At 40.1% G+C, this 25,797-nt stretch overlaps 1 protein-coding gene and 1 pseudogene across 1 annotated transcript; one reads left to right on the top strand and one right to left on the bottom strand.

The window, feature by feature from the left end:
- Window positions 1–5,890: 5,890 nt before the first annotated feature.
- LOC145528589 (ankyrin repeat domain-containing protein 26-like) lies at window positions 5,891–21,647 on the bottom strand (annotated as a pseudogene).
- A 363-nt stretch (window positions 21,648–22,010) lies between these two features.
- INSM2 (INSM transcriptional repressor 2) lies at window positions 22,011–24,839 on the top strand. Its single transcript, XM_081547925.1, has one exon. It carries the CDS (start codon window positions 22,097–22,099, stop codon window positions 23,753–23,755), a length of 1,659 nt encoding a protein of 552 aa, XP_081404051.1. The 5' UTR covers window positions 22,011–22,096; the 3' UTR covers window positions 23,756–24,839.
- The last annotated feature ends 958 nt before the right edge of the window (window positions 24,840–25,797 follow it).

The following is a 25,797-nucleotide window of genomic DNA, read 5'->3' as shown; positions in this document are numbered from 1 at the left end:
CCAGGGAGAAGAATTCAGTCAGTATTTGGCTTGCAGAGACATGAAGCCATCCAGATAAACCCCTGGAAGCTTGTCAAGCAGTTCTCCACACCTGGGTTACCTTGAGCTTGGAAATAGTGGCCAGCAGTTCCTCTAGGCTCAGTCCAATTTGGTTCCAAAGACTTCCACAGTGCAGCCAACTTAGTAAGAGTGTAGCTTTATTTAATTACTTTAACTCATTTTTAAAAATATTTACTGTGAGTAGACCATTGTGCTAGGTACTTTGTAGGCAGACTCTGTCCCCTGCATCAAGGGCATTCACAGTGTCAAGAGAGAGAATCTATTCAGTTGATACAAATATAGGTATGGTGGAGAGAGAACATGAATAGATGGCTCTGTAGTGGCGACAGTGTCCAGTAATGCCGCCGTGAAGCCTTAAGTCCTGAATTAGTATTCTGGAGGATCCTTGGTTGTGAGATTAGACCATATGCAGGTCATTTAGCCATAAAACAGATAACATTTGAGTCTGTTCTAGGTGCGTTCTTGGAAGCAATCTCTGATTTGATGGCATGAGACCAGAAGAGGTCATAAATCAAAAAAGAAAGAAGTTGAAGGAAATAAAGCTAAGCCTCAACATTCAATAGCAAAAAAATATTTCTTCTTAACATTTAAACGAACAAACAAAGACAAAAAGAAAATGGCCAGCTTGAGAGGAAATGGAGGAATGAATGACAATACAGTTCTTAGTGCCATTAGCCTTCATAGCTAAGGTTTTTAAAGTGCTTTACAAAATATTATGTTTCACAATATCTTTATGAGACAGGCAATTGTTATTATCTCCATGGAAAGGTGGGGAAAAGAGGCACAGAGGTTTGCTTCTTTTATGCCAAGTGAAGCCAAATATTTTGTGGAGTATTTGAAATAAAACTTGAAGATAGAGAAGCCAAGAGAGAGAAGGCTGGAAGAATTTGTAATTGAGGGGCATAATTTCACACCACATAAGTGTCTAGAGAACGTTAATATAGTGAATCTTCATTTCCAGTGAAGTGGAATGAAAGCCTTGAATTGCTTCAATGCACCACATCGTGCAAATAGCAATTTCAGTTTCAGAAAATCCGCCACTCATAGTAGAGCTGTTCAGCAAAAATGGTTGTGATGAAGATTTCACACGTAATTGTCCAAAAGATGTTCAGCGTTGTATACTGTGTATCTACAGAATATATCTATACAGACTTTCTCAGTTGAAATGTTAAATAATTACGGGCATTGTGTAGACTCTGAAAATATACTAATGAATCTCTAATATGTCTTGGCTCCACTGTGTTACTTGTTCACGTATTTCTTTTCCTTTTATTCCTTGCCTTTTAGATACTGCTTTTTCTGTGTTCTCTCATTTTGGAATTTTTTTTTAAAGGCTTCTGCCCAGGGAAGACAGATGCAGTAGCTCACTAAGAATGAATGTCACCATCCTAGTTTATTTATAAAATATATATAAAGGATATAAATACATATTCATCTCCTTTAAAGACTTAAGTCTCAGCATTCCCAGTGAGAAATATGGTGTTTATAGTAATTTGTTCTTATATTTTTCAATAGACTGTTTGAAGTTAAAACATTCAGAAAATTAGGTTGTCTATCAATAAGTTTCTGACCAAACAAGGAATAAAGCCTATTGATCTTTTTAAAAATATTTTTATTTTGTATTGGGGTATAGCTGATTAACAGTATTGTAATAGTTTCAGGTAGACAGCAAAGGGGCTTAGCCCTGCGTATACGTGTATCCATTCTCCCCCAAACTTCCCTCATCCAGGTCACTGCATAACATTGGGCAGAGTTCCCTGTAAAATCTTTTGAACTTGACACCTAGTTAGGACTTTTCAAATAGTTAATGCTCATGAATATACTATGTGGGTCTTGTTTTAAAACTAGCATTCCATAAAAGATTTGAGGTTACAATGCTGCTTTCATTTTTAAACTAGTTTCAAAGGATTAAGCACAAAAAATCTTTTGGAGGGAACAAATCAATCTCTTTATTTATGATCAATTGAAATTATTAAAGCTGCTTACATAGGAGTTTCAACTTTATTTTGAAATTACAATGACTATTTAAAGAATAATCAGTTCAGTTCAATTGCTCTGTCGTGTCTGACTCTTTGCGACCTCGTGGACTGCAGCATGCCAGGCCTCCCTCTCCATCGCTAACTCAGAGTTTACTCAAACTCATGTCCATTGAGTCGGTGATGCCATCCAACCATCTCATCCTCTGTTGTCCCCTTCTCCTCCTGCCTTCAATCTTTCCCAGCATCAGGGTCTTTTCCAGTGAGTCAGCTCTTCTCATCAGGTGGCCAAAGTATTGGAGGTTCAGCTTCAGCATCCATCTTTCCAATGAATGTTCAGGACTGATTTCCTTTAGGATGGACTGGTTGGATCTCCTTGCAGTCCAAGGGACTCTCAAGAGTCTTCTCCAACACCACAGTTCAAAAGCATCAATTCTTCTGAGCTCAGCTTTCTTCACCATCCAACGCTCACATCCATACATGACTACTGGAAAAACCATAGCTTTGATTAGATGGACCTTTGTTGGCAAAATAATGTCTCTGCTTTTTAAATGCTGTCTAGGTTGGTCATAACTTTCCTTCCAAGGAGTAAGCATCTTTTAATTTCATGGCTGCAATCAGCATCTGCAGTGATTTTGAAGCCCAAGAAAATAAAGTCAGCCACTGTTTCCACTGTTTCCCCATCTATTTCCCATGAAGTGATGGGACCAGATGCCATGATCTTGGTTTTCTGAATGATGAGTTTTAAGCCAACTTTTTCACTCTCCTCTTTCACTTTCATCAAGAGGCTCTTAGTTCTTCTCTTTCTGCCATAAGGGTGGTGTCATCTGCATATCTGAGGTTATTGATATTTCTCCCAGCAATCTTGATTCCAGCTTGTGCTTCATCCAGTCCAGCGTTTCTCATGATGTCCTCTGCATATAAATTAAATCAGCAGGGTGACCATATACAGCCTTGGCGTACTCCTTTTCCTATTTGGAACCAGTCTGTTGTTCCATGTCCAGTTCTAACATGCTTCCTGACCTGCATACAGATTTCTCAGGAGGCAGGTCAGGTGGTCTGGTATTCCCATCTCTTTAAGAATTTTCCAGTTTGTTGTGATCCACACAGTCAAAGGCTTTGGCATAGTCAATAAAGCAGAAGTAGATGTTTTTCTGGAATTCTTTTGCTTTTTGATGATCCAACAGATGTTGGCAATTTGATCTCTGGTTCCTCTGCCTTTTCTAAATCCAGCTTGAACATCTGGAAGTTCATGGTTCACGTACTGTCGAAGCCTGGCTTGAAGAATTTTGAACATTACTTTGCTAGCATGTTTTAATTAAAAATTTTAATTAAAGTATAATTTACAATGTTTCAGGTGTACAGTAAAGTGATTCAGTCACACATGTATATCTATTCTTTTTTTCCTTTTTCATTATGGTTTATCACAGGATATTGAGTATAGTTCCCTGAGCTACTCAGTAGGACCTTGCTGTTGATCCATTTTATATATAGTAGTTTGCGTTGGCTAGTCCCAAACTCCCAAGGAATTATATTTAAATACAGCTGGAATTATATTTCTCACCTGATCTAAGGGAAAATTAAGCCCTAATAAATGAACTTTTTTCCTTTGCATCTAGAATAGCACTAATTTTGTACTATCTTTGAGAGAATTGAGAGAATAGTCAAGAAATTTTCTGGGTACTATAGTTCAGATGAGGAATCTGAGTTGAAGATGTTGAAGTTTTCTTTATTTAATCTTTGCATTTCTGTCTCCTCTCAACAACCTCCCCCCCTTAGCAAAATATTAACAGCAAACAAACTTTAGGGAAGTTTTACTTTATTGGAAAACAGAACACTCCTTATATACAAGTGTTACAGTTATAATGTATGAAGGCAGATAAAAGTTTTATCAATGACTGACAACTCTATTAGACAATAATAGCTGGGCCAATATTCTAATTATCTCCATTGAAGGTCCCTGGGGAAATAGAAAGGAAGCTTGAAGCTCAACATTCAGAAAACTAAGATCGTGGCATCCAGTCCCATCACTTCATGGCAAATAGATGGGGAAACAATGGAACCAGTGGCTGACTTTATTTTTCTGGGCTCCAGAATCACTGCAGATGGTGATTGGAACCATGAAATTAAAAGACACTTACTCCTTGGAAGGAAAGTTATGACCAACCTAGACAGCATATTAAAAAGCAGAGACATTACTTTGTCAACAAAGGTCCGTCTAGTCAAGGCTATGGTTTTTCCAGTGGTCATGTATGGATGTGAGAGTTGGACTATAAAGAAAGCTGAATGCCAAAGAATCGATGCTTTTGAACTGTGGTGTTGGAGAGTCCCTTGAACTGCAAAGAGATCCAACCAGTCTATCCAAAAGGAGATCAGTCCTGGGTGTTCATTGGAAGGTCTGATGTTGAAGCTGAAACTCCAATACTTTGGCCACCTGATGCGAAGAGCTGACTCATTTGAAAAGACCCTGATGCTGGGAAAGATTGATGGCAGGAGGAGAACAGGATGGCAGAGGATAAGATGGTTGGATAGCATCACTGACTCAATGGACATGGGTTTGGGTGGACTCAGGGAGTTGGTGATGGACAGGGAGGCCTGGTGTGCTGCGGTTCATGGGGTCGCAAAGAGTCGTACACGACTGAGCGACTGAACTGAAAGGAAATAGAGTCATTCTATCCTGTTCTCTCATAATAATACTGACTTCTTTAATCATCATTTCCAACACAAACACATGCACACAGGTGCACACAAATACACAAAGAGTATTTGCTTTTACTAAACGAGTATGGTTGATATTTTAGCAATAGCAATTTTCAAAAACCAAGAAAGATGTTAGTATGGTTGATCTCATGAAGTATCATGTTCTTAAGTAAAAAAACAAAATAAAACCAACTTAATAATAACAAAGAAGATAAGAGAATATGATTTCATATTATAGATATTTACTATAAGATGACATGCTACTCATGTTACTCATTAGTTGTAGAAAAACTTGAACTATACTCTGTTAGTAAAGAAGATACCTTTAGAGAGTAAATGATGCTAGTCTTCTGTTTACCTACTTTGCCTTTTGTGTCTTTTTCCAGATTACTGCTTGGGCCATGTGGGTTTGGTGCTACAAATGCTGATCTAAAGGGCCCCAAAGGAAAAAAATTTCGCATTTTTTAAAAAAAATTTCTCTGTGAGGAACGATCTCTGAATCTGTGTTTAAAGTTATATATAGTAAGTTTTATGCCACTATGAATAATTATAATACATCAAAACATTGACTGTAGCCATAACAGCAATATCTAAATCTTTAGGTCTGTGAATAGTGATACAAACTGGAAAATACAAGAAAGCTATCAATCTGCACCACTAAATACTAATGACAAGTTTGGTTGTTTGGGTGCTGTTTAAACAACTGGTATTAGGGTTCAGTTTGAGTTTGTAAAGGGTGTCTATGGTGGCTCAAATGGTAAAGAATCTACCTGCAATGCAGGTGACCTGGGTTTGATCCTTTGGGCTGGAAGATCCCCTGGAGAAGGGAACAGCTACCCATTCCAGTATTCTTGCCTGGAGAATTCCATGGGCAGAGGAGCCTGGTGGGCTACAGTCTATAGAGTTGCAAAAAGTCAGACATGACTGAGTGACTACACTTCACTTTGAATATGTAAAACTCAACAGTACTGGTTTTTAAATCTGCTTAAAAGTAAGTTAGATGCAGAGAAGCATGGCTAAAAATACCATATACATTTTCATCATGCACGCAAAAGTATTTCCCTTTAATAAAGATTTTCTTATTATATTTAATGGGAAACATTATGGGAAACTAAAATGTCATGAAAACAGTCCAGTAGGGAAAACTTTACTATTTATCTTTCAGATCGTATTTTTTTTCCCCTCAAAATCTGCACATATTCTTGTGATGTTTTCAAAAGTAGGTCCTGATATAGATTTGACTCATCTGTAGATCCTAGAGGAGACCCTCTATAGGATCCAGATTTCAATTCAGCAACAGCTTTTTCTAGTTCTCTAGTTATATTCTTTTGCAACTCCCACTGACCACTTTGATCAAGTAAGTCTCCATACTGTTATTTGAAGGGCGTGGAATTGAGTTAGAAAGCACTACGTTTGCTCTTGGAGTAAGATTTCTGTTGAGCACTAAATTATTATTGAAATTTCCAACACAAGGGGGCTCCAGGACTGGCCTCCTGGTGACAGTGCTGAGGCAAGATCTGTTCCACTATTTCTCCACCCCAGGTTTGGTGCTGACCTCTGCCAACCTGTCCTTAGTCTTGTCCAGTTTATTTGCCAATGGCTTTCTAACTTCTACTTCTTCTCGGTAGAGTTGCTTATATTTTTCCAACTCTGCTTTATTAGAATCTTCTTGAAAAATGTTCCTCTTAGAGAGTTCAGATTCCAAGTCTTTAATTCTGAGTTCCACCTGACTTCTTATTAAAGCATTACTCTTCTCTCTTAACCGCTCCAAGTTTTCTTGAGATGCTGCTTGTACGTGACTTGTGAGTTGACATAACTTCTTTCAGTCCTATACCCTACCTTCTAAGTTAGCATGATCACGTGACGTGACCTCCAGTGAAGCCTCCAACATAGACTGCATTTTTAGGGTATCAGCCAGTTCTTGTGGAAGTTGTCTCATGGCTGCTATGGCGATCCTCACTGGGGCTCCTGCCACCACTGTTGCTGCCAATGCAGGGCCCAGACCCCCTGGCCTCCCAGTCCCAGCTTTCCTGGGGCAGTGCGAGCCCCAGCAGGCTGTGGATTTCCTCCACCACACAAACGTTCTTCAAGTGTGTGAATTATTCCCTGGACATTATGACTGAATTTTGGAATCTGGGTTTCTTTGTTTTAAACCCAGAACTGTACATGTCAGTTCAAGCTGAGTGTGGTTGAAATTAAAGTATAACAGCACCAAAGGAACCAGAAGGTCCTCCTCCTCTTCAAAACCTGCTTTGCAAGCCAGCCTAGTGCCTCTTTTGATTGCCTCCAAGTTAGCATTCAGTTTTAGGTCAATGTCAAAAAAGGAGATAAACCACAGATTTCACATGGCGTCATATAAATGTAAGAGGAATAGAATTAATAAATTTATAGATTTTATTCAATGGAGTGATGAGTAATGAATAGTTTGTTCATTGACCCTGAAATATAGTCATCTCTTGATATCTGAAGGGAGTTGGCTCCCGGACCCCATGGATATCCAAATCTGCGGATGCTCAAGTCCCTCATGTAAAATGGCATGGGTGCATGCATGCTTAGTCACTCAGTCGTGTCTGACCCTTTTCCACCCCAAGGACCATAGCCCGCAAGTCTCCTCTGTCCATGGGATTCTCCAGCAGGATCACTGGTGTGGGTTGCCACTTCCTTCTGTAGGGGATATTTCCAACCAGGAATTGAACCCAGGTCTCCTGTATTGCAGGTGGATTCTTTACCATCTGAGCCACGAAGGAAGCCAATAAGATGGTATAGTATCTGCATATAACCTATGCACCTCCTCCCGTATAATTTAAATCATCTCTAGATTACTTATAACATCCAACACAATTTAAATTCTATGTAAGTAGTTGCCAGAGCGTGACAAATGCAAGTTTTAGTTTTTGGAACTTTCTGGAGTATTTTCCCAAATATTTTTGGTCCACAATTGGTTGAATCCATAGATGTGGAATGTGTGGATAAGGAGGACTGACTGTAGAATTATCATTTTTCTTAGCTAAAGCACAGTGATCATTCTGCCTTAGTACAATATATAACAGGTCTTCTAGTGAAATCATCTCACATCCAGTGTATCTCACTATTAACCTCTGATGTAAAACTTGATTCCAACTAAATCTGATTATATTGCAGCGAATCTAGCATTAGGATGGTCCTAGACATACACATAAAAAACTTTCTTTGTGTTGCCTACTTTTCCCATTGATGTAACACAAAATATTACTTATGACATCTAGTACAATGATTTAGGTAATAATGTCACCAGTTAAAGCTATGACATGGATATAATACATAGTTTCAGTTAGCCTATCAGACACAAATCTTCAGGAAACTAGGCTTTATTGGTTCAGATACTTGCCTGCTTGCTTTACAGAACACTTTGTTAAGTGAAAGGAAGAATAATGTCTCCAATTGAAAAATAGAGGGAGTTTGGGGCTGGCAGAATGCAATTGCCCAAGTTAGAGCAAACCAAATTGATCTGAAATCATTTAGATAACAATGTGATGGTCAGCGGACAGCATTTGTTTATGAAGACAGATTATGCCAGGCAAATCTGATTTATTTGATCTTATAAAATTACTCAACAAGTTTGTGGATAAAGAAAACTCCATGGGCAAACAATATATCTAAATGTTTGTAAAAGCTTTTGATGTGGGTCTGCATGAGATTAAGATAATTGAAATGCTAGGAAGATGTTGCCTGGATAACAATGCAATGGTGTGGTTATCAGATTTAAAACAAAGTAATCATAAAAAATGGATCGTAATAGCTAACTGATATATTTGGCAGAAGACCATGAAAGAGCTGGTATCTTTATAGATCAATATGGTAAACAAGTATTAAAATGATTTAGTGCACAAAAATTCACTTACTCTTTCTATAGGAGATAACAGATCATAAATAAAAATTAGTTCAGGGACTTCCCTGGCAATCTAGCTGTTAAGACTGTGCTTCCCATGCAGGGGTCTCAGGTTCAATCCCTGGTTGGAAAACTAAGATCTCACATGCCACACAGCATGGCAAGAAAATTCAAAATACTTTACTTCTTGTCCAAAATGAACTATTACTTTATTCTGGCTTCTACTAATACTTAGAAATGTTATAATTTGTGATGTCTGCTAAAAGTATTAAGACAATCATAAGTATTAGACAATCATAAGCTTGATAGGTTTTCAAAACATAATAAAATCTGATAAAAATCTTATAGATTTGTAACTAAATTCCTTTGTAGATTTTTAAAAGCTGAGAGATCATTTAACAGCAAATACCTATAGGTGCCAGAAATGAGGATGAAGATCAAATGTACATTTCTTATTATAAATCACAATTTCACAGCTTGTAAACTAGAACTATGTTTTGGAAGACATATTTTTTTACCATCTGATACAAGTTTTAAAATATGCATTCTCTCTGAGAATGTAGCATAGCTAATGTAGTAGCAGCATTTCTACTACTCTGTATCTTCCCTAGAGGAAACACTATTAAATAGACTCAGAGACACAGGGACATGGATATTAATCATCACACTTTGTTAAGTGTGAACACAGAGCAACAGTGAAATAAACAATGGCGTATGCACACTAGGGAATATTATGCAGTAGTTAAAAAGAAATAGGTGATATAAAATAGATAAAGAAAAAGGACCTACTGTATAACACAGGGAACTAGACTCAGTACTTTGTAATAACCTACAAGGGAGAAGAATCCATAGTGGCTGCACCAACTTGTTGATACATACATACATTTGTATACATACACATACGTATCACTTTGTTGTACACCTGAAACTAACGCAACATTGTAGATCAACTATACTTCAATTAAATAAAACAAACAGAAAAAGAAATGGGTGGATCTATGGGTCATAATGTGGAATGATTTCCCAAACAAATTGTTTTGTGAATAAAGGAAAGTGCAAGAAAAAGAACAAATAGCTGTTGCAATGGTAACAATTTTGAGAGAAACTGAAACTGCTGCTGCTGCTGCTGCTAAGTTGCTTCAGTCGTGTCCGACTCTGTACGACCCCATAGACGGCAGCCCACCAGGCTCCCTCGTCCCTGGGATTCTCCAGGCAAGAACACTGGAGTGGGTTGCCATTTCCTTTTCCAATGCATGCGAGTGAAAAGTGAAAGGGAAGTCGCTCAGTCATGTCCAACTCTTCATGACTCCATGGACTGGAGCGTACTAGGCTCCTCCATCCATGGGATTTTCCAGGCAAGAGTACTGGAGTGGGTTGCAATTGCCTTCTCCAAACTGAAACTAATTGAAAATAAAAATTAAGGAAATAGGATATGGAAGAAAAAAGGAATACAGCATGATGTGTTTTTAAAGTCTTATTGTAAAATTGACTTTTTCCTTTCACATTATTTTTTTATTTTATTCAAGTATAATTGACTTGCAATGTTGTGTTTATTTCTGCTATATAGCAAAGTGACTCGGTTATATATATATATGTATGTATATATAGATATATGTTTTTCATATTTTTTCCATATGGTTTATCACAGGATATTGAATAGCGTTCCCTGTGCTATAAAATAGGACCTTGTTTATCCACTCTGTATATAAACATTTGCATTTGCTGATCCAAGACTTCCTCTCCATCCCTTGCACCCACTGTTGGCAACCACAAATCTGTGCTCTATGTCTGTGAGTCTGTTTCATAGATAAGTTCATTTGTGTCATATTTTAGATTCCACATACAAGTGACATCATATGGTCTTTGTCTTTCTCTTTCTACTTCACTTAGTACGATAATCTCTAAGTCCACCCATGTTACTGCAAATGGCATTATTTCATTCTTTTTTTTTAAATGAGCAGTAGTCCATTGTATATATGTACCACATTTTCTTTATATATTCATCTGTCAGTGGATATTTAGGTTGTTTCCATGTCTTGGTTAATGTGTCCCACTATTAACATAGGTCTGCACATTTCTTTTTGAATTATAGTTTTGTCTAGATACATGCCCAAGAGTAGGATTGCTGGATCGTATGGCAACTCTATTTTTAGTTTTTTGCGAAGCCTCCATACCGTTTTCCATAGTCACTGCACCGACTTATGTTCCCATGAACAGTGTAGGAAGGATCCCTTCCACTGCACCCTCTCCAGCATTTGTTATTTGTTGACTTTTTAACGATGGCCATTCTGACCAATGTGAGGTGGCACTCATTGTAGTTTTGATTTGCATTTCTCTAAAAATTAGTAATGTTGAGCATCTTTTCATGTTCTTGTTGGCCATCCATTACATCTTTGGAGAAATGTCTATTTGGATCTGCCCATTTTTCAACTGGATATTTTTTGTTGTTGTTTCTGACTTATGTGAGCTGTTTGGTATGTTTTGGAAATTAAGCCCTTGTCAGTCACATACAAAAATACTTTCAATATATGTGCATATATGTTACATTAAAAGGTTTAACAGTATCTACAAAATAGCTACTAACCAGTCAGAACTGACAATGGCCAGGGCTCTGAGCAAGGGTAGGGCTCTAAAGGCCTGTTGGTATGTTGGACATTACCTCTTTAACTGATGGAAAATGAGCAAGTGAGTGGTGTTTGGGAGAGGCTGAAATGTCTGCATGAGCCAAGGTAAGGCTATTTGGAAGGTGGTGGCTATTTGCTGATTGGTTATGGAAGTAGTTTAATATTTTAACAACTGATGTAGCTTTGCTGATGGGTAGCAGCTTTATAGTAGCCAAAGGACCTAAGAAAAATAAAAAACAGAAATTTTTGAATAGGTTAAATTATAAAAAGTAAAATACAATTTAAATAAACAGACCACAAAGCATTAAATTTCGTTGGTAATTAAATAACTACAGATACTTAGTAAAAGCAGGACTTTTCCCTTATTCAACTTGGAAATGTTATTTCTCATAAGTGGCAAAATATATAGTTAAGGGGAAAAGGTAAAGAAAAGGTATTTCTAAGCCTACTGATAGAAGCCTAAAAAGGTACAATCTTTCTGAAGGACATTTTCTTAATATTCATCAAAAAAGTTTAAAATGTAAGTCTAATTGAATGGTTCTGATAAACTAGATGAATCCTCCCTAAAACAACTAAAAGATTCAGATTTAAAATTTATTCTTCAAGCATGAAAGAATATGAAAAGGTAGTTTGGAATTACCAGACTAAAGGTGAAGGAGAAATGGGAATCCAAACATGTTCTGCCCAGAAGGAATTTGCTGATTGGCTAAAATCAGAGTATTTGTCTGGGCTTCCCTGGTGGCTCAGTGGTAAAGAATCCACCTACCAAGCAGAAGATGTGGGTTCGGTCCCTGGGTCGGGAAGATCCCCTGGAGAAGGAAATGGCAACCCACTCCAGAATTCTTGCCAGGGAAATCCCATGGACAGAGGAGCCTGACAGGCTACAGTCCATTGTCTTGCAAAGAGACACAACTGAATGACTAAACAACTAGAGTATTTGTCTTGATAGACTTGCAAGTGCAAAGGAGACAAAAAGCAAACTCCAGGACTTGTACAGGACAGGAGGTCTAATAGAAGACCCTTCGCCACAAGATACCGAGATTCCAAAGCCCTTGAGTATTTACTGCTTGTATTCAAATTGCCTGGGTCAATGAATCTCAAAGCCTTGAACCTGGGTTAAAATAATTGTTGTTTGGCAGTGTCTCCAGATGCTTGGCAGAAGGAAATACAGATCTGCTCTTGAGGAAGATACTTTTATCAGAGGTCTAAATAATTTCTATAAATAATTTGTCAAATATGATGTTCAGCACATTCTCGTATCTGGCAGAATATGAGAATGTATTATCTTCTCAATGATCATCAGGTGCACGAGGAAGCCAGATTAAATGAACAAGAGTCATCAGAGACAGCAAACAACAAAAACAGACCCATGAGGACTTTAAATACTAGAATTATGAGGCATGGACTATAACACAATTATGATGGTGATGTTTAAAAATGTAAAAGAAAAAAAATAAAAAATAAAGATGTAAAATACCAGCTTGATGCTTTCTACAGAGAACAGGAAACTATAGAAAGTAAACAGCAAATCTGAATTTGAAAAAAGAACCAAGTACAATTTTACTGTGAGTTTAAATATTGTGACTTTATTTTAAACAAAAATGTATATGTATATTTTACAAATAAAAATAAATTTTATGAGTAAACTTATAAATAAAAATTTTAAGTCCAACTAGATTTTAAGTGTAGGTTAGACACACCTTTAAGACTTAATGAATCTGAAGATACATCAAGGGAAATGATCCAGAATGCGGCCTGCAGAGGGGAAAAGAAGAGGGGATAAAAGACACAGAAGATATGTGAGAATGTCTAACATGGGTTCAGCCACATTTCTAGAAGGAGAAGAAAGAGAATGAGATAAAACAATTCTTTGAAGAGTTAACTGCTGAGGAATTTCTAAACCGACAAAAGACTTCATGTCACTGATTTAAAGAAGTCTTATGAAAGCGTGATTAATGAAAAGAAAACCCTGTCTAAGCCAATAATATCTGAAAACCAAAGACAAAGAATAAATATTAAAAGCAGCCAGAGAAACAGATAAATTACTTTCAAAAGAGCAACAATATACTGATAGCTGACTTTTCACAAGTGAAAAACAGGAAACATAAGATAGTGAAATATCATTTTCAATGTGCTGAAAGAAGATAGTTATCTTAGAATTCTGTAGGTGGATAAAGACACACTGGAGCTAAGATATTTTGCTCCTAGCAAATCTATAGTGAAGGATATTTCAAAGCATGTTCTTTAGGCCGGAGAAAAATGATCCCACCCCAGAAGTCTGAGATACGAGAAAGAATTGAGAGTCAAGAGAGTGGAAAACTTGTAGGTAGATCTAAGGAATATTATCTGTGAAAAATAATAATAACGATGTCTTGTAGATTTTTAAAAATACAAAACCATAATAACATATGTCAGAAAGAGTAAATGCATTAAAGTTTTCTAACTTTCTTAATATTTTAAAAATAACCTTTGATAAATTAAAATTTTGTGATGTAATTTAAGAATTAATAAAAAGATATAAGCAAAGAGTATAATTTTAAATTAGTAGAGAGGAGGAATTTGATACATAAAAATCAGAAATCAATCTAAAATGTAAAAAAAAGAAAATGTAACAGATCAGAGAAATGGAAAACACTTTTGAAGATGGTAGATTTCATTTCCAGTATAGTAGCAATTACACAAATGTAAAAGGACTAAATGCTCCAATTAAAAGTTAAAGATTATCTGACTGGTTAAAAAAATGCAGCTACTGTTAAGTGGAGACACCCTTAAAGCATAATGATAAAAAAGGTTGAAGTCAAATACATACATTGTAAATGCCCATCAAATAATAGTTGATGTCTCTAGGAGAAAACATCAGACAAAACAGACTTTAGCTCAGAAAGCATCACTACAGATAAAGAGAGATACTGTATACTTCTGAGACATTTGGTTATCTGAACAGATAATGTTTTAATTTATATGCACCTATGACAAAGTCTCAAACTGTATGGAGCATAAAATGAGAGACTACAAAGAGAAATATCATAATTTACCTTGGTTCAAACGGTAAAAGAATCTACCTGCAATGCAGGAGACCTGGGTTCGATCCCTGGGTCAGGAAGATCCCCTGGAGAAGGGAATGGCTACCCACTTTAGTGTTCTTGCCTGGAGAATTGCATGGACAGAGGAGCCTGGTGGGCTACAGTTCATGGGGTTGCAAAGAGTCGGACATGATGAGCAATTAACACTAACACTTTCACCATATATATGTGGAAGGAGGCGTATATATATATATATATATATATATATATATATATATATATATATATATATAATACTTAGTCTGTTGTTTAGTCGCCAAGTTGTGTCTGACTCTTTTGTACTTGGTATATACAGCTGCAAAATATATGCACATACTTTTCAAGCATATGAATGGGATTTATTTAAATTATAGATAAAAATTGAGAAGGCTTTTTTCCCCCAGCCATGTAGACAACCGTCGTTATTATTTCAGAATATTTACTGAGACACACACACACACACGTTATTCTGTGTAATCCTAAACTGGTTACATAGTCAGTCTCTACCCTTATGAGTTTACAAGCAACACCAAGTATATAAATAGTGATAGAGAAAAAAAATATCAATAGTGAGCACAAGTAAGAACCAGTGCTGTTGAGAATATTAGTTCATCACATTCAATTTAGTTCTCATTAGATGATGTAGGTATTGTTATACCTAATTTAGAGATTGTTGAGACTCAGAGAGATGAAGTAAATTTTCCAAGATCACCTCTTCATTAAATGACAATGTTAGAATTGAAATCTACTTGTTTTGTGAGCAATATACCAACTCCATAAAATATCTTTTTGAGTCTGGAAGTAAGGCAGTAGGTTTTCATATAGAAGGATCTCTATGAAATTAGGAAGATGAAGTCTTTGTGCAGCCTTCACAAAGGTTTTAGTGTTTATAGTATAGGAGAGTTCTATACTGAGCTGAAGAAGTAGCTAAAAGAATTTGATGAGAGAATTATCTTAGAAGACAGAGCCGGGGCTTGTGATTGGGAGCGTGAGAATGGCTGAGAGTAGAGAGCTATCATGTTTCCTGCACAACAAATCAAAATGCCTTCCATTGTGGCATCTGATGCCATTGAAAATCATTGTTTTCTAGTTCAAGCTCACTCTTTTCCCATTGCTTACAGTTTCTGAAGTGAATCTCAGTTTCAACAGGCAGTCTTTCACGGCCAAGTGAAAGTCAAGTTTTCTCTCTGCTTCCCAGTTTTTAAGAAGATGTCAACTATCTATTTCACTGCTTAACACGTCAACTATCTATTTCACTGCTTAATGTATTTGAATAATTAAGGCCGTATCATCTTCTGTCAACTACTTTTTAAATTTTTATTTTTAATTTAATTTTTAAAATTTATTTCATTGAAGTATAGTCGACTTACAATGTTGTATTGGTTTCTGGTGCACAGCAAAGTGATTGTTTTATATATATATATTTTTCAGATTCTTTTCCTTTATAGGTTGTTGTAAAATATTAAGTATAGTTCCCAGTGCTCTAGCTTCTTGTTGGTTATCTATTTTATATATAGCAGTGTGTGTATGTTAATCCTAAATTCCTAATTTATTCCTCCCCTCCCCTTTCCCCTTCGGTAACCATAAGTTTGTTTCCTATGTCTGTGGGTCTACTTCTGTTTTGTATATAAGTTCATCTATATCATTTTTTTTTAGATTCCACATATAAGCACATCACGTTATATTTGTCTTCCTCTGTCTGACTTACTTCACTTGGTATGGCGATCTCTAGGTCCACCTATGTTAGTTCATCTATGTTAGTGCAAATGACATTCTTTCATTCTTTTTTATGTCTGAGTAACATTCCATTGTATATATGTACCACATCTTTTTTATCAATTTCTCTGTCAGTGGACATTTGGGTTGCTTCCATGTCCTGACTGTTGTAGACGGTGCTGTTGTAAACATTGGGGTGCGTGCATCTTTTTGAACATCAACTTCTTTAATATTCTCTTGGATGAACTCCCTACTTCAAGTTTCATTCCAGTCTCCTAACCTTCTCCGCATCTTCACTGCAACCACAGAGCCTTACAGCCACACAGTCATCAGTTTACCTTGTATAGGGCCATGTCTGTGTGGAGGCGAGGCAGTAGAGAAATAGAAGAGATACAGTTCCTTCTGAGTAATCATCTGATATTCAAGTGACTAGAAGGTAGGTCAGTTATCTGAGCTTGTCTTACACACACTATGATTTCAGGGCAAGAAGTCTCTCTCTGTACAGAAAATTTTTTCTCATTGCTATTATCACAAAATTCCTGAATTTAAGTCAAAGTAATTCACTCCATAATTAGAAATAGGAAAATTAAAATGCAGATAGCTTGAGAGAGAATTCAGTGTGTATGACTTTTTATCAAACTATACCAGAGCAGATGAAGGTCCTATTGTGTATGCAAAAGGTCTTGAGTGGTAAAAAAAAAAAAAAAAAAAAATGTGTGATTATCAAGAGAAAGGATGTATTATAGATAAAGAAAGCAAAGATTTCACAATCTTGCTAAGGACTACCCTATTTATCATAATTTCAAAGTGGAAAAATGGAAAAAGAAGTGTTCATATGTTGAAAGATTATCTGGATTTATAGCTAAGTGGAGAGTATCCATCTAAATTATTTTTCTCCTCCATTTGGCCCCCTTTCTACCTTTTATTTAACCCCTAATCTCTCCCCCAAAGTGTTCTTCAACTGGAAGGCCATGGCACGATAGAGGCTTTTCATCTCTTTTCTGGGCCCCGAGTTCTGGAGAATGTTACTTAACTGTGCAATTCCCATTTGATGTCCCACTGTCATTTCTGCAACAGTGTCCTGGAGGAGGGGTACCACGTCTAAGACCAGAAAGGATTTAAGACATTAATTTTTCCTCTCATTATCAGAGTGCTATATGCTTATCACAAAAAAATTTTTGACAGAATTTTTAAAAACAACAAAAGAAATCTCTGCTAACTAGAAGCAAGGCCAACAACCTTCTGGCATATTTCTTTCTAGTCTTTTATTCATTTTGTACTTTCATAAGTGAGCTTTTTATTGTACCTGTAGCTTTGTAGCCTGCTGTTTTGCTTAACATTAAGACATACACATTTGTTAGTGTCATTGCATTTTTAAAATTTTTATTCATTTATTTTTGGCTGTGCTGGATCTTCCTTGCCGCACAGGCTTTCCTCTAGTTGTGGTGAGCTACTCTCTAGTTGTGGTGGGCGGGCTTCTCATTGCGGTGGCCTCTCTTGTTGTCGAGCCGGGGCTCGAGAGCACAGGCTCAGTAGTTGTGGCGCATGGGCTCAGTTGCTCCGTGGCATGTGGGATCTTCCTGGACCAGGGATTGAACCTGTGTCTCCTGCATTGGCAGGCAGATTCTTTACCACTGAGCCACCAGGAAAGCTCCAGTGTCACTGCATTCTTATGGCTACATAATCGTCTTTGGTATAGCTGCACTGCAATTTCAAGGTAGTTTCAGATTATATACAATTACAAAAACACAGTGAAAAATGGCTTGTGCGTGTATGTTTTCCCTTCTTTTGGATGATTTACGAAAGGAGTTGGTGAATTGAAGGGTATGCCTATTTGTTTCAAAGCTTCTGATATTCGCTGCTATACTGATTTCTAGAAAGGTTGTTATCAAGTTACACCTGAGGGGAAGTGAGGGAGGCCTATTAGAACTATTGGATCTGTAGAAAATATTTGATAGCCATTTTTCTTCTTCTTTTTAAAAACAATAATGCTTTTTTATTTTGCAGACACAGAAGAGAAATGACTATGCATTTTTTATGTGTGTCTGTGTGTGTGTGCTCGGTCGTGTCTGACTCTTTGCGACCCCATGGACTGTAGCGCGCCAGACTCCTCTGTTCATGGAATCTTCCAGGCAAGAATACTGGTGTGGGTTGCCATTTCCTTCTCCAGGAGATCTTCCCGACCCAGGGATCGAATCTGTGTCTCTTGCGTTTCCTGCATTGGCAGGTGGCTTCTTTACCACTGAGCCACCTGAGAATTGTTACGTACTAATCATTAGTTGCTCTGTTTCATAGTGGTGACGTAGGGCTAACTCAATACTAGATAAGTATTAGCCTTAGCCTATGGGGTAGCCAATACAAGTGTTACAGAGTAGGGAGAATAGCAGATGCACTGGTGCAGGGAAACTCGCCTTTTAATGGAGGTCTGATGTTCGCTGGATATTGAGAGAATGGGGTGATGAGGAAAGGAAAGAACACAAGAGGCATTCTGGGAAGGGGATGAGTGAGAAGGAGGTGGCTGTTTCCCCCGAGGAGGGGGAATTGCAGCAACAGCCGAGCAGCTCCCAGGCGGGCGGTCAACTCTTCCCTGGGAAGGAATGAGGCAGAGCTGGTCGGAGGACGGGTCAGGAGCAAACCCTTTGGTAACCCGGGTGATGCTGATGTCCATTGGGTCAACCGGAAATTTCATGGCAGATTTCTGTAAAATAGTGGTCAGGAATAGAAATGGTACAGGCCAGGCCCTCTTTTCCATGAATTTGTTTATCTGAAAATAAAGATAATCCTTGAACACCATGTTTCTGAACCATCACAGAAAGATTATAGAGCAGTTACTCGATCTGATTGAATAGTTGTACAGATGGAAGAAGACAGGATATCTGAAAGCCAGGAGGGCTGGAAGGATGCTTGGATAGATGGATAGACACACTCACTAGCCATTTAACAATCAGCATCATTCATTCAAAAAATATTTATTGAATATCAGCTCTATGCCAGTCACTTCATTAAGTATTCTCACCTTATAACTGCTCTTCTAACTTTTCAAATTTCCATAACTTTTTTTCCTAGAAAATAGATCCACATTTTCAGAAAGGGGAAAGACTGAGGAGAGGAGACTGCTTTATCTGTGTTTCCTTTTCTCTCTCTGGCAGAAATTTTAGGCAAGAATATTATCCCTCGTGCAGTTTCAAAAGCAAATGTCACTCCCTCACTGTAAAACTTTAAGTGACTCTCTCTGCCTGTCCTGTGTAATTAAGTCCAAATTACATGACCTAGTCCTTTACATTCTTTCCACAGGCTGATATGCCATAGTTTTGCCTTCCACTCTTTTTTTGGTGTGTGTGTGAAAATTTTTATTGTGGTAAAATATATATAACAAAAGTGTCCATTTAAACAATTTTAAATTGTTTAAATTTAAACATGTGCAGTTTAGGCATTAATTGCATTCACAGCATTGTCCCTCTCTCACTATTAATTAATAAAACTTTTTCCATTACTGCAGAAGGAAATTGTATAACCCTCTTAAGCTATATATAAGTTCCCATTCCTGCAGCCCCTGACAACCAATAATAATCTTCTTTCCATTTCTATGAATTTGCCTAGATATTTCATTTAAGTAAAATAAGGATAAGCATTCTTTTCAATAAGCATTATAGACATTTCATGTAAGTGAAATCTTGGAATATTTGTCTTTTTGTCTCTGGCTTATTTCACTTAGTATGTGTCAGAACTTCAGTTCTTTTTATGGCTGAATAATACCCCATCAGTTGTATATACTACATTTTGTTTGTGTGTTTGTTGGTGGACACTGGGTTGTTTTCACCTTTGGGCTATTGTGGATAACGCTACATTATGATGGATATCAGTGTGACAGCATGGGATTCAGTCTCTGTTTTCAATTCTTCTGTCTATATACTTGGAAGCACAAATGCTGGGTCATGTGGTTGACAGCAATTCTGACAGAGTACTATGCACCCAAGGAAAAGCCACCCCCCCAAAAAAAGGGGCTATCTTAAAGTATTAAAACTCTTATATTAGATTTTCCAAACCATACAGTATCTGGGTCATTAGGAGAAATAAGAGGAGAAAAATTGAGAAGTTGAGTTAGAAATCATACATAAAGTGGCATGTCAGAAACAATCAATTTGAAAAGCAAAGCTTACATACACAGCTAAAGAACTCAAATAGTTTAAGTAGTTATTCAGAATATTAATTTTGATCATAGAGTGTCAGGTTTATTTATTTTATTTAATTTTGTATGGTTTCATGCTATTTAATGGGAGACACCATAATGGTGTTTTTCAAACTGTGGGACCTAATCCATTAGTGAGTTATCAAATAAATTCGTTTGCTATGACTAGCATTTTAAAAAAAGAAAACAGAAGTGAATAGAAAATACAAAAATGCATTGCACCTAGTTAAGGGTAAATGTTATTTTGTAAAACTTTTGTTTCAGTTACGTGTGTGTTCTGTAAAATATTTCTTAATGTGGGATGTGATCAGAAAAAAAATAGTTTGAAGACACTGGTCTAGTGGAAAGTCTGAGCTTTGGAATTAGCGAGAACTTGGGCTCTGGGTGACTTCAGCCAGTGATACAACTTCTCCTGTGGCTCAGTCCCCTCATCATAAAAGGAGAATAATATCTACTTCTGTTTTGTGTTTGTGGAAAGATCTAGAGATTACTTAAATACAATGCACAAAACATAGCCACTGATTAATAAATATATAATTACTTCCAAATCTTCCCTCAAATAATGCTCTCTATGTAAAAATGCTTCATGCACTACAAGGAAGACAATATGTGTTATTGATGACTGGATCTGTTATGCCATAGTCTACTCAGTCTGTTTCTCCGATTTTACTTAGGGAGGAGGCTTGAACACAGAGTTCTTTTCCCTTCCTATTCTCAGATTGTCCTTTTCTATACCATGGATTTGGGGCACTTTACTATGCATCTGCCATATATATTCTAATTATTTTTCATAGTTGATCTAGTGTCACAAACTTTCAGATCTCTTCTAGTGCTGAAAACAGTGCTGGATGAAAATGTATTGAGTTTTTAAAGGTCCATAGCACATCTTTGGCAAAGTATCTCTTACACAAGGGGAGCAGAGGAAATCCTGATTCCACCAGTATTTCTCACTCAATCTACTCCATGCTAAACAGTTCAGTTAGGCACTGTCATGTCTCTGGGCAGAACAAGTGGAAGGTGCGAACAGAGAAAGCACTTTATCTGAGGACAGTCGAAAATTAGATCCTGTTTTCCCCTCCCCGCTCCTATTCCCATGGGGAGGAGGCTCAGGAGGAGGCGTCCTGAGCTCCAGAGGCTTGCCAGCACGCACGCTCTCCCGCACTGAGAGCCCTTCTTCCCAGATGGATTCTCATAGTATCACAGACGCGCGCAGCCTCGATCGATACTGGATGGCAGACGTGCTCCCACCGTCAAGTGTAGGCACAGGGCGGTGGAGTCAGCCGCCCTGCCGCTCTGTCGCAGCTTCTCATCAGCTCGATACCAGCAGAGGAAGTTAACCCGTTCGCCGGCTGACACCCAACCAACCCGTCGCCTCGCCGGCACCTGCGGCCCGGCGCCCTTCTTCTCAGCTCTGCTCCCGCAAAGTGGGGGGGCGGGAGGTGGCTTTTCCATCAGCCTCTCACGCGCGGGGGCAGCGGGGTCCCGCCAGCAAGGAGGGCGCTGTGAGGTGGTGGCCTCTCCACCCAGCACCCCAGAGGGCCCCTGGAGGCCACTGAGGCAGGGAGCGCCGAGCTTCCTCACACTCCGCACCTTCCCTTCTTGCGTCTTCGCCGGGTGGGCGGCAGGGAGGAGGCGCAGCTAAGCCGGGCCCGCGCGCCTCCCGCTTAGTGGACCCGCTGGAGCCAAGTCCCGTGAAAGCCCCGCCCCCGCGCCCGTTCCCACTCCTGATTGGCCGGTCCAGCCCGAAGGCGACCGGGGCGGGCCCCCGGCCCGCGTCGCAGCTATAAAGGCGGCGGACACATGACGGCCGCGGCGAAGCTGGGGCAGCTGCGGTGCTCGCCCTCTCGCAGACCCCGCGGCGTCCCTGTCACTCTTTTGCCCCTGAGCGCTCCGACTACACCATGCCTAGGGGCTTCCTGGTAAAGAGAACTAAACGGACGGGCGGCTCTTACCGAGTGCGCCTAGCCGAGCGGGTCTTCGCCCTTGGGGAACCCCCGGGGGCGCCGCCCTTCCCCGAGGAGGCTTCCAGTGCCTCTCAGCCCGGTGTGGAGCGGGAGGCACCCCCAACTCCGGAGGAGGAGGCGGCCCGTGTACTGTCAGGGTCGTCCTGTCGGGCGGCTAGGGTGAGCCCGGCGGCGGGCGGGCGGGATGGCGCGGAGTGGAGGGCGGATGGTAGGGAGGGTCCGGGGCCCAGCCCCAGTCCCACGAAGCCGGCGGGCGTGGAACTGCGCCGGGCGTTCCTGGAGCGCTGCCTCAGCTCACCCGTCTCTGCTGAGTCCTTCCCCGGGGGCACTGCCGCCGTGGCCTCTTTCTCCTGCTCGGTAGCACCAGCAGCTGCACCGACCTCGGGGGAGCAGTTCCTGCTGCCGCTCCGGGCACCGTTCCCGGAGCCCGCGCTCCATCCGGACCCCGAGCCCTTCTCGGCCACCCTGCACGGCCTGAAGCGGGCCACCGGCGAGCGCCGCGCCAAGGCTCCTTCGGGCGGCGTGTCTGGGCCCGCGGCCGCCGGAGTCAAGAAGCCAAAGGCCATGAGGAAGTTGAGCTTCGCCGATGAAGTCACCACATCCCCTGTTCTGGGCCTGAAGATCAAGGAGGAGGAGCCCGGAGCGTCGTCCCGGGGCCCCGGGGGCAGCCGCACACCGCTGGGGGAGTTCATCTGCCAGCTGTGCAAGGAGCAGTACGCAGACCCCTTCGCGCTGGCTCAGCACCGCTGCTCCCGCATCGTGCGCGTCGAGTACCGCTGCCCCGAGTGCGACAAGGTTTTCAGCTGCCCTGCGAACCTCGCCTCCCATCGCCGCTGGCACAAGCCGCGTCCCACAGCGGTCAATGCAGCCACAGTCTCCTCGGCCGACGGGAAGCTGCCCCTATCGTCGTCCTCCCCGGATTCCGGGACTGTCGCATCTTTCCTGGCCGAGGGGAAGGAGAACAGCCGGGCGGAGCAAACTGCGGATCAGCACCCGCGGGCCAGGGACAGCTCCGGGGCGGAGCAGCACCAGGACAGCGCCCCACAGCCTGGCCTCCAGGTGCTGTCCCACGCCGAGCCTCTGCTTCCTCACCTCCCTTATACGGCGGGGGTGTTGGGGCGCCGGGTGCCTGAGCCCGGCAGTGCCAGTGGTGTCGGGGGACCCGAGATCTTTGTGTGCCCATATTGCCACAAAAAGTTCCGTCGCCAAGCCTATCTGCGCAAGCACCTGGGCACTCACGAGGTGGGCTCGGCCCGCGCACTCGGCCCCGGCTTTGGCTCGGAACGCGGCGGCCCCCTGGCCTTCGCTTGCCCTCTGTGCGGGGCGCACTTCCCCTCGGCAGACATCAGGGACAAACACCGGCTGTGGCATGCGGTCCGCGAGGAGCTGCTCCTGCCCGCTCTGGCCGGGTCGCCTCCCGATGCACCGAACCCAGGCGGGGCATCCGACGGGAGTGCTCAGCAGATTTTCTCGTGCAAGCACTGCCCGTCCACTTTTTTTAGCTCCCCAGGGCTGACCAGGCACATCAATAAGTGCCACCCCTCAGAAAGTCGGCAGGTACTGCTGCTGCAGATGCCGCTGCGGCCGGGCTGCTGAGGGCCGAGAGACGAGGAAGATTGTAAGGTGGGCCATGGAGGAAACGATCCTGGGGATTTCTGTGGGGTTTTCTTCAACTTGCGAGTCTACCCTCTTTTCTTATTTTCTCACCTGAAACTCTCAATAGTGTCAATGTTCCGCCTGAGGAGCGGACAGAGAAATGTAAAATCTCCCTCTAGAGCAGGTACGTATATGGTATAAGCGTTCCCGGTCAAGAATTGTCAGCTTTAAATCTTCCTCACAAGATAGGATTCCCCCCGCCCCCACAAAACTCTGGAGACCCCAACGAATCCTATATGACTTGTAATTCCTATGGAAAGTCGCAGTGAGTGCGTGCATGTCTCTACAAAGGATTCTAGCTACCAAAAATGGAGGTCCTTTTTTTTTTTCTCTAGCCATCGCAAGCGCCTCTGTAGTTTCTGTCTCAATAGGGTCAGATGTCTTGCAGTGTATATTCTGTGAATTAAAAGTTGTGATTGGTGCCAAACTTACATTGGGTGGGTGGGAAATACAAGACCAGCGTCTGTGGGCAGGAAATGTAAGATGTTTGCGCACTTTTGGGTGATGTGGAGTCGCCTTGTAAACTTTCCTTTTGTCAATGCTCAGTTCACTCTGAAGCTAGTGTCTGGAGGTGGGGAATAACACCTCTAATTGAAAGGAGTTGAGACCCACCCCTCCCCGATTCTCACCTCTAGCCCTTTTGTGTGCAGTATTCAGGAAGATACTTTAAACCTTTAATATAAGCTTTTGGGAAATACAGAACTCATTTCCTAAAGTTTCAGTTTTAGTAGGGCTTCATCCAACTTGTTTTAACGCTTCTGTTGTAAATCTTAAAATGTGTATTATATATGACACCATGTTCAGCTTAAGGAAGATGTTAATACTTATAACCCACTATGAAAATGAATGGCAATTCATTCAATATTTTAGCAGCAACCTGGTTTTGAATTTCTTTTTGTAAAGCATATTTAGCATGCATTCTGTACCTATGCCCTAATAGCCAGAGTTTGGAACACTGGCTGAGTACTGCTGGACAGGTAGCCCATATTTGTAAGATGCTTACCACCAAATAAATGTACATAGCTGGTGCTTTGTTGTGTTCTGTGTTTGTCTAAAGAATCCCATTGAACACAGCCTGTTTCTAAATGCCACACTTCTCATCTCCCCAAAGCCAATAATCTTGGTGACCCATTTAGTCGGAATACAGACAAGAGAAATTATATTTTGTAAATGATTATAATGGTGCATAAATGGGAGATTTTCCTTGGAAGTATGGCTGCATAGACTGAACTCCAAAAAGCAAGGGATATGTACTATTCTTCAAATATTAAAGATACTTTACCACCCAAAAATGTCAACAGAAAATATTTTAAATATTTTCTTTTTCAAAGTTAGTGAATAGTTTATTTGAAGATGAGTAAAATGTTAACTGTGCTAATTAACTTCAGTATTTTTAAGTTAGTATTTTCACTCCAATTTGTTACATATTATCAAACCATTAACTTGTTCATTTTTTTAAGGAAAAGCACTATAGACATTTGTAAGTAGGTATTTTATCTTTTTTGCAGTTCTTCACTTTGGTTGTGGGAAACTCTCTATCCATGTTTATCCTTTATATAAGCTTTAACGGGAATTTTAGTTTATTTTCTACATAGTTTCATAGGAATTTGTTTTTATTTATAAGGAAATCCAAAATTTTTTAAGTGCACAGGCACTCTGAAGGCTTCCCTTACAAACTATAAAAAGTTTTGTTCTTGAATATATATTACCAAAAAAGTAAAATTTAAGTAATCAAAGAAGCATGAGGGTGAGATAAACAGATGCTAACAAGTGCATTGGAGGAAGTTTCTGGTGAGATGCTATGAAAGTGAAAAATCTCCTATTTTTAGCAATTGTGGTAGGATCTCTGAGAAATAAATTGGGGTGTATCCAAAGAAGAGAATTAAAATTCATTTTCCACGATTAGCTAAGATAAACCTAGGTTCATGCTTTATGGCCCTGCTTATTAAGTCTGAAAAAATATAAAAGACCACTTATGAACA

Source organism: Giraffa tippelskirchi, chromosome 12 (assembly GCF_054371585.1).
Source record: "Giraffa tippelskirchi isolate mGirTip1 chromosome 12, T2T-mGirTip1v1.2.pri, whole genome shotgun sequence".
NCBI classification, from domain to species: domain Eukaryota; kingdom Metazoa; phylum Chordata; class Mammalia; order Artiodactyla; family Giraffidae; genus Giraffa; species Giraffa tippelskirchi.
This window is presented reverse-complemented; position numbering and strand designations above follow the sequence as displayed.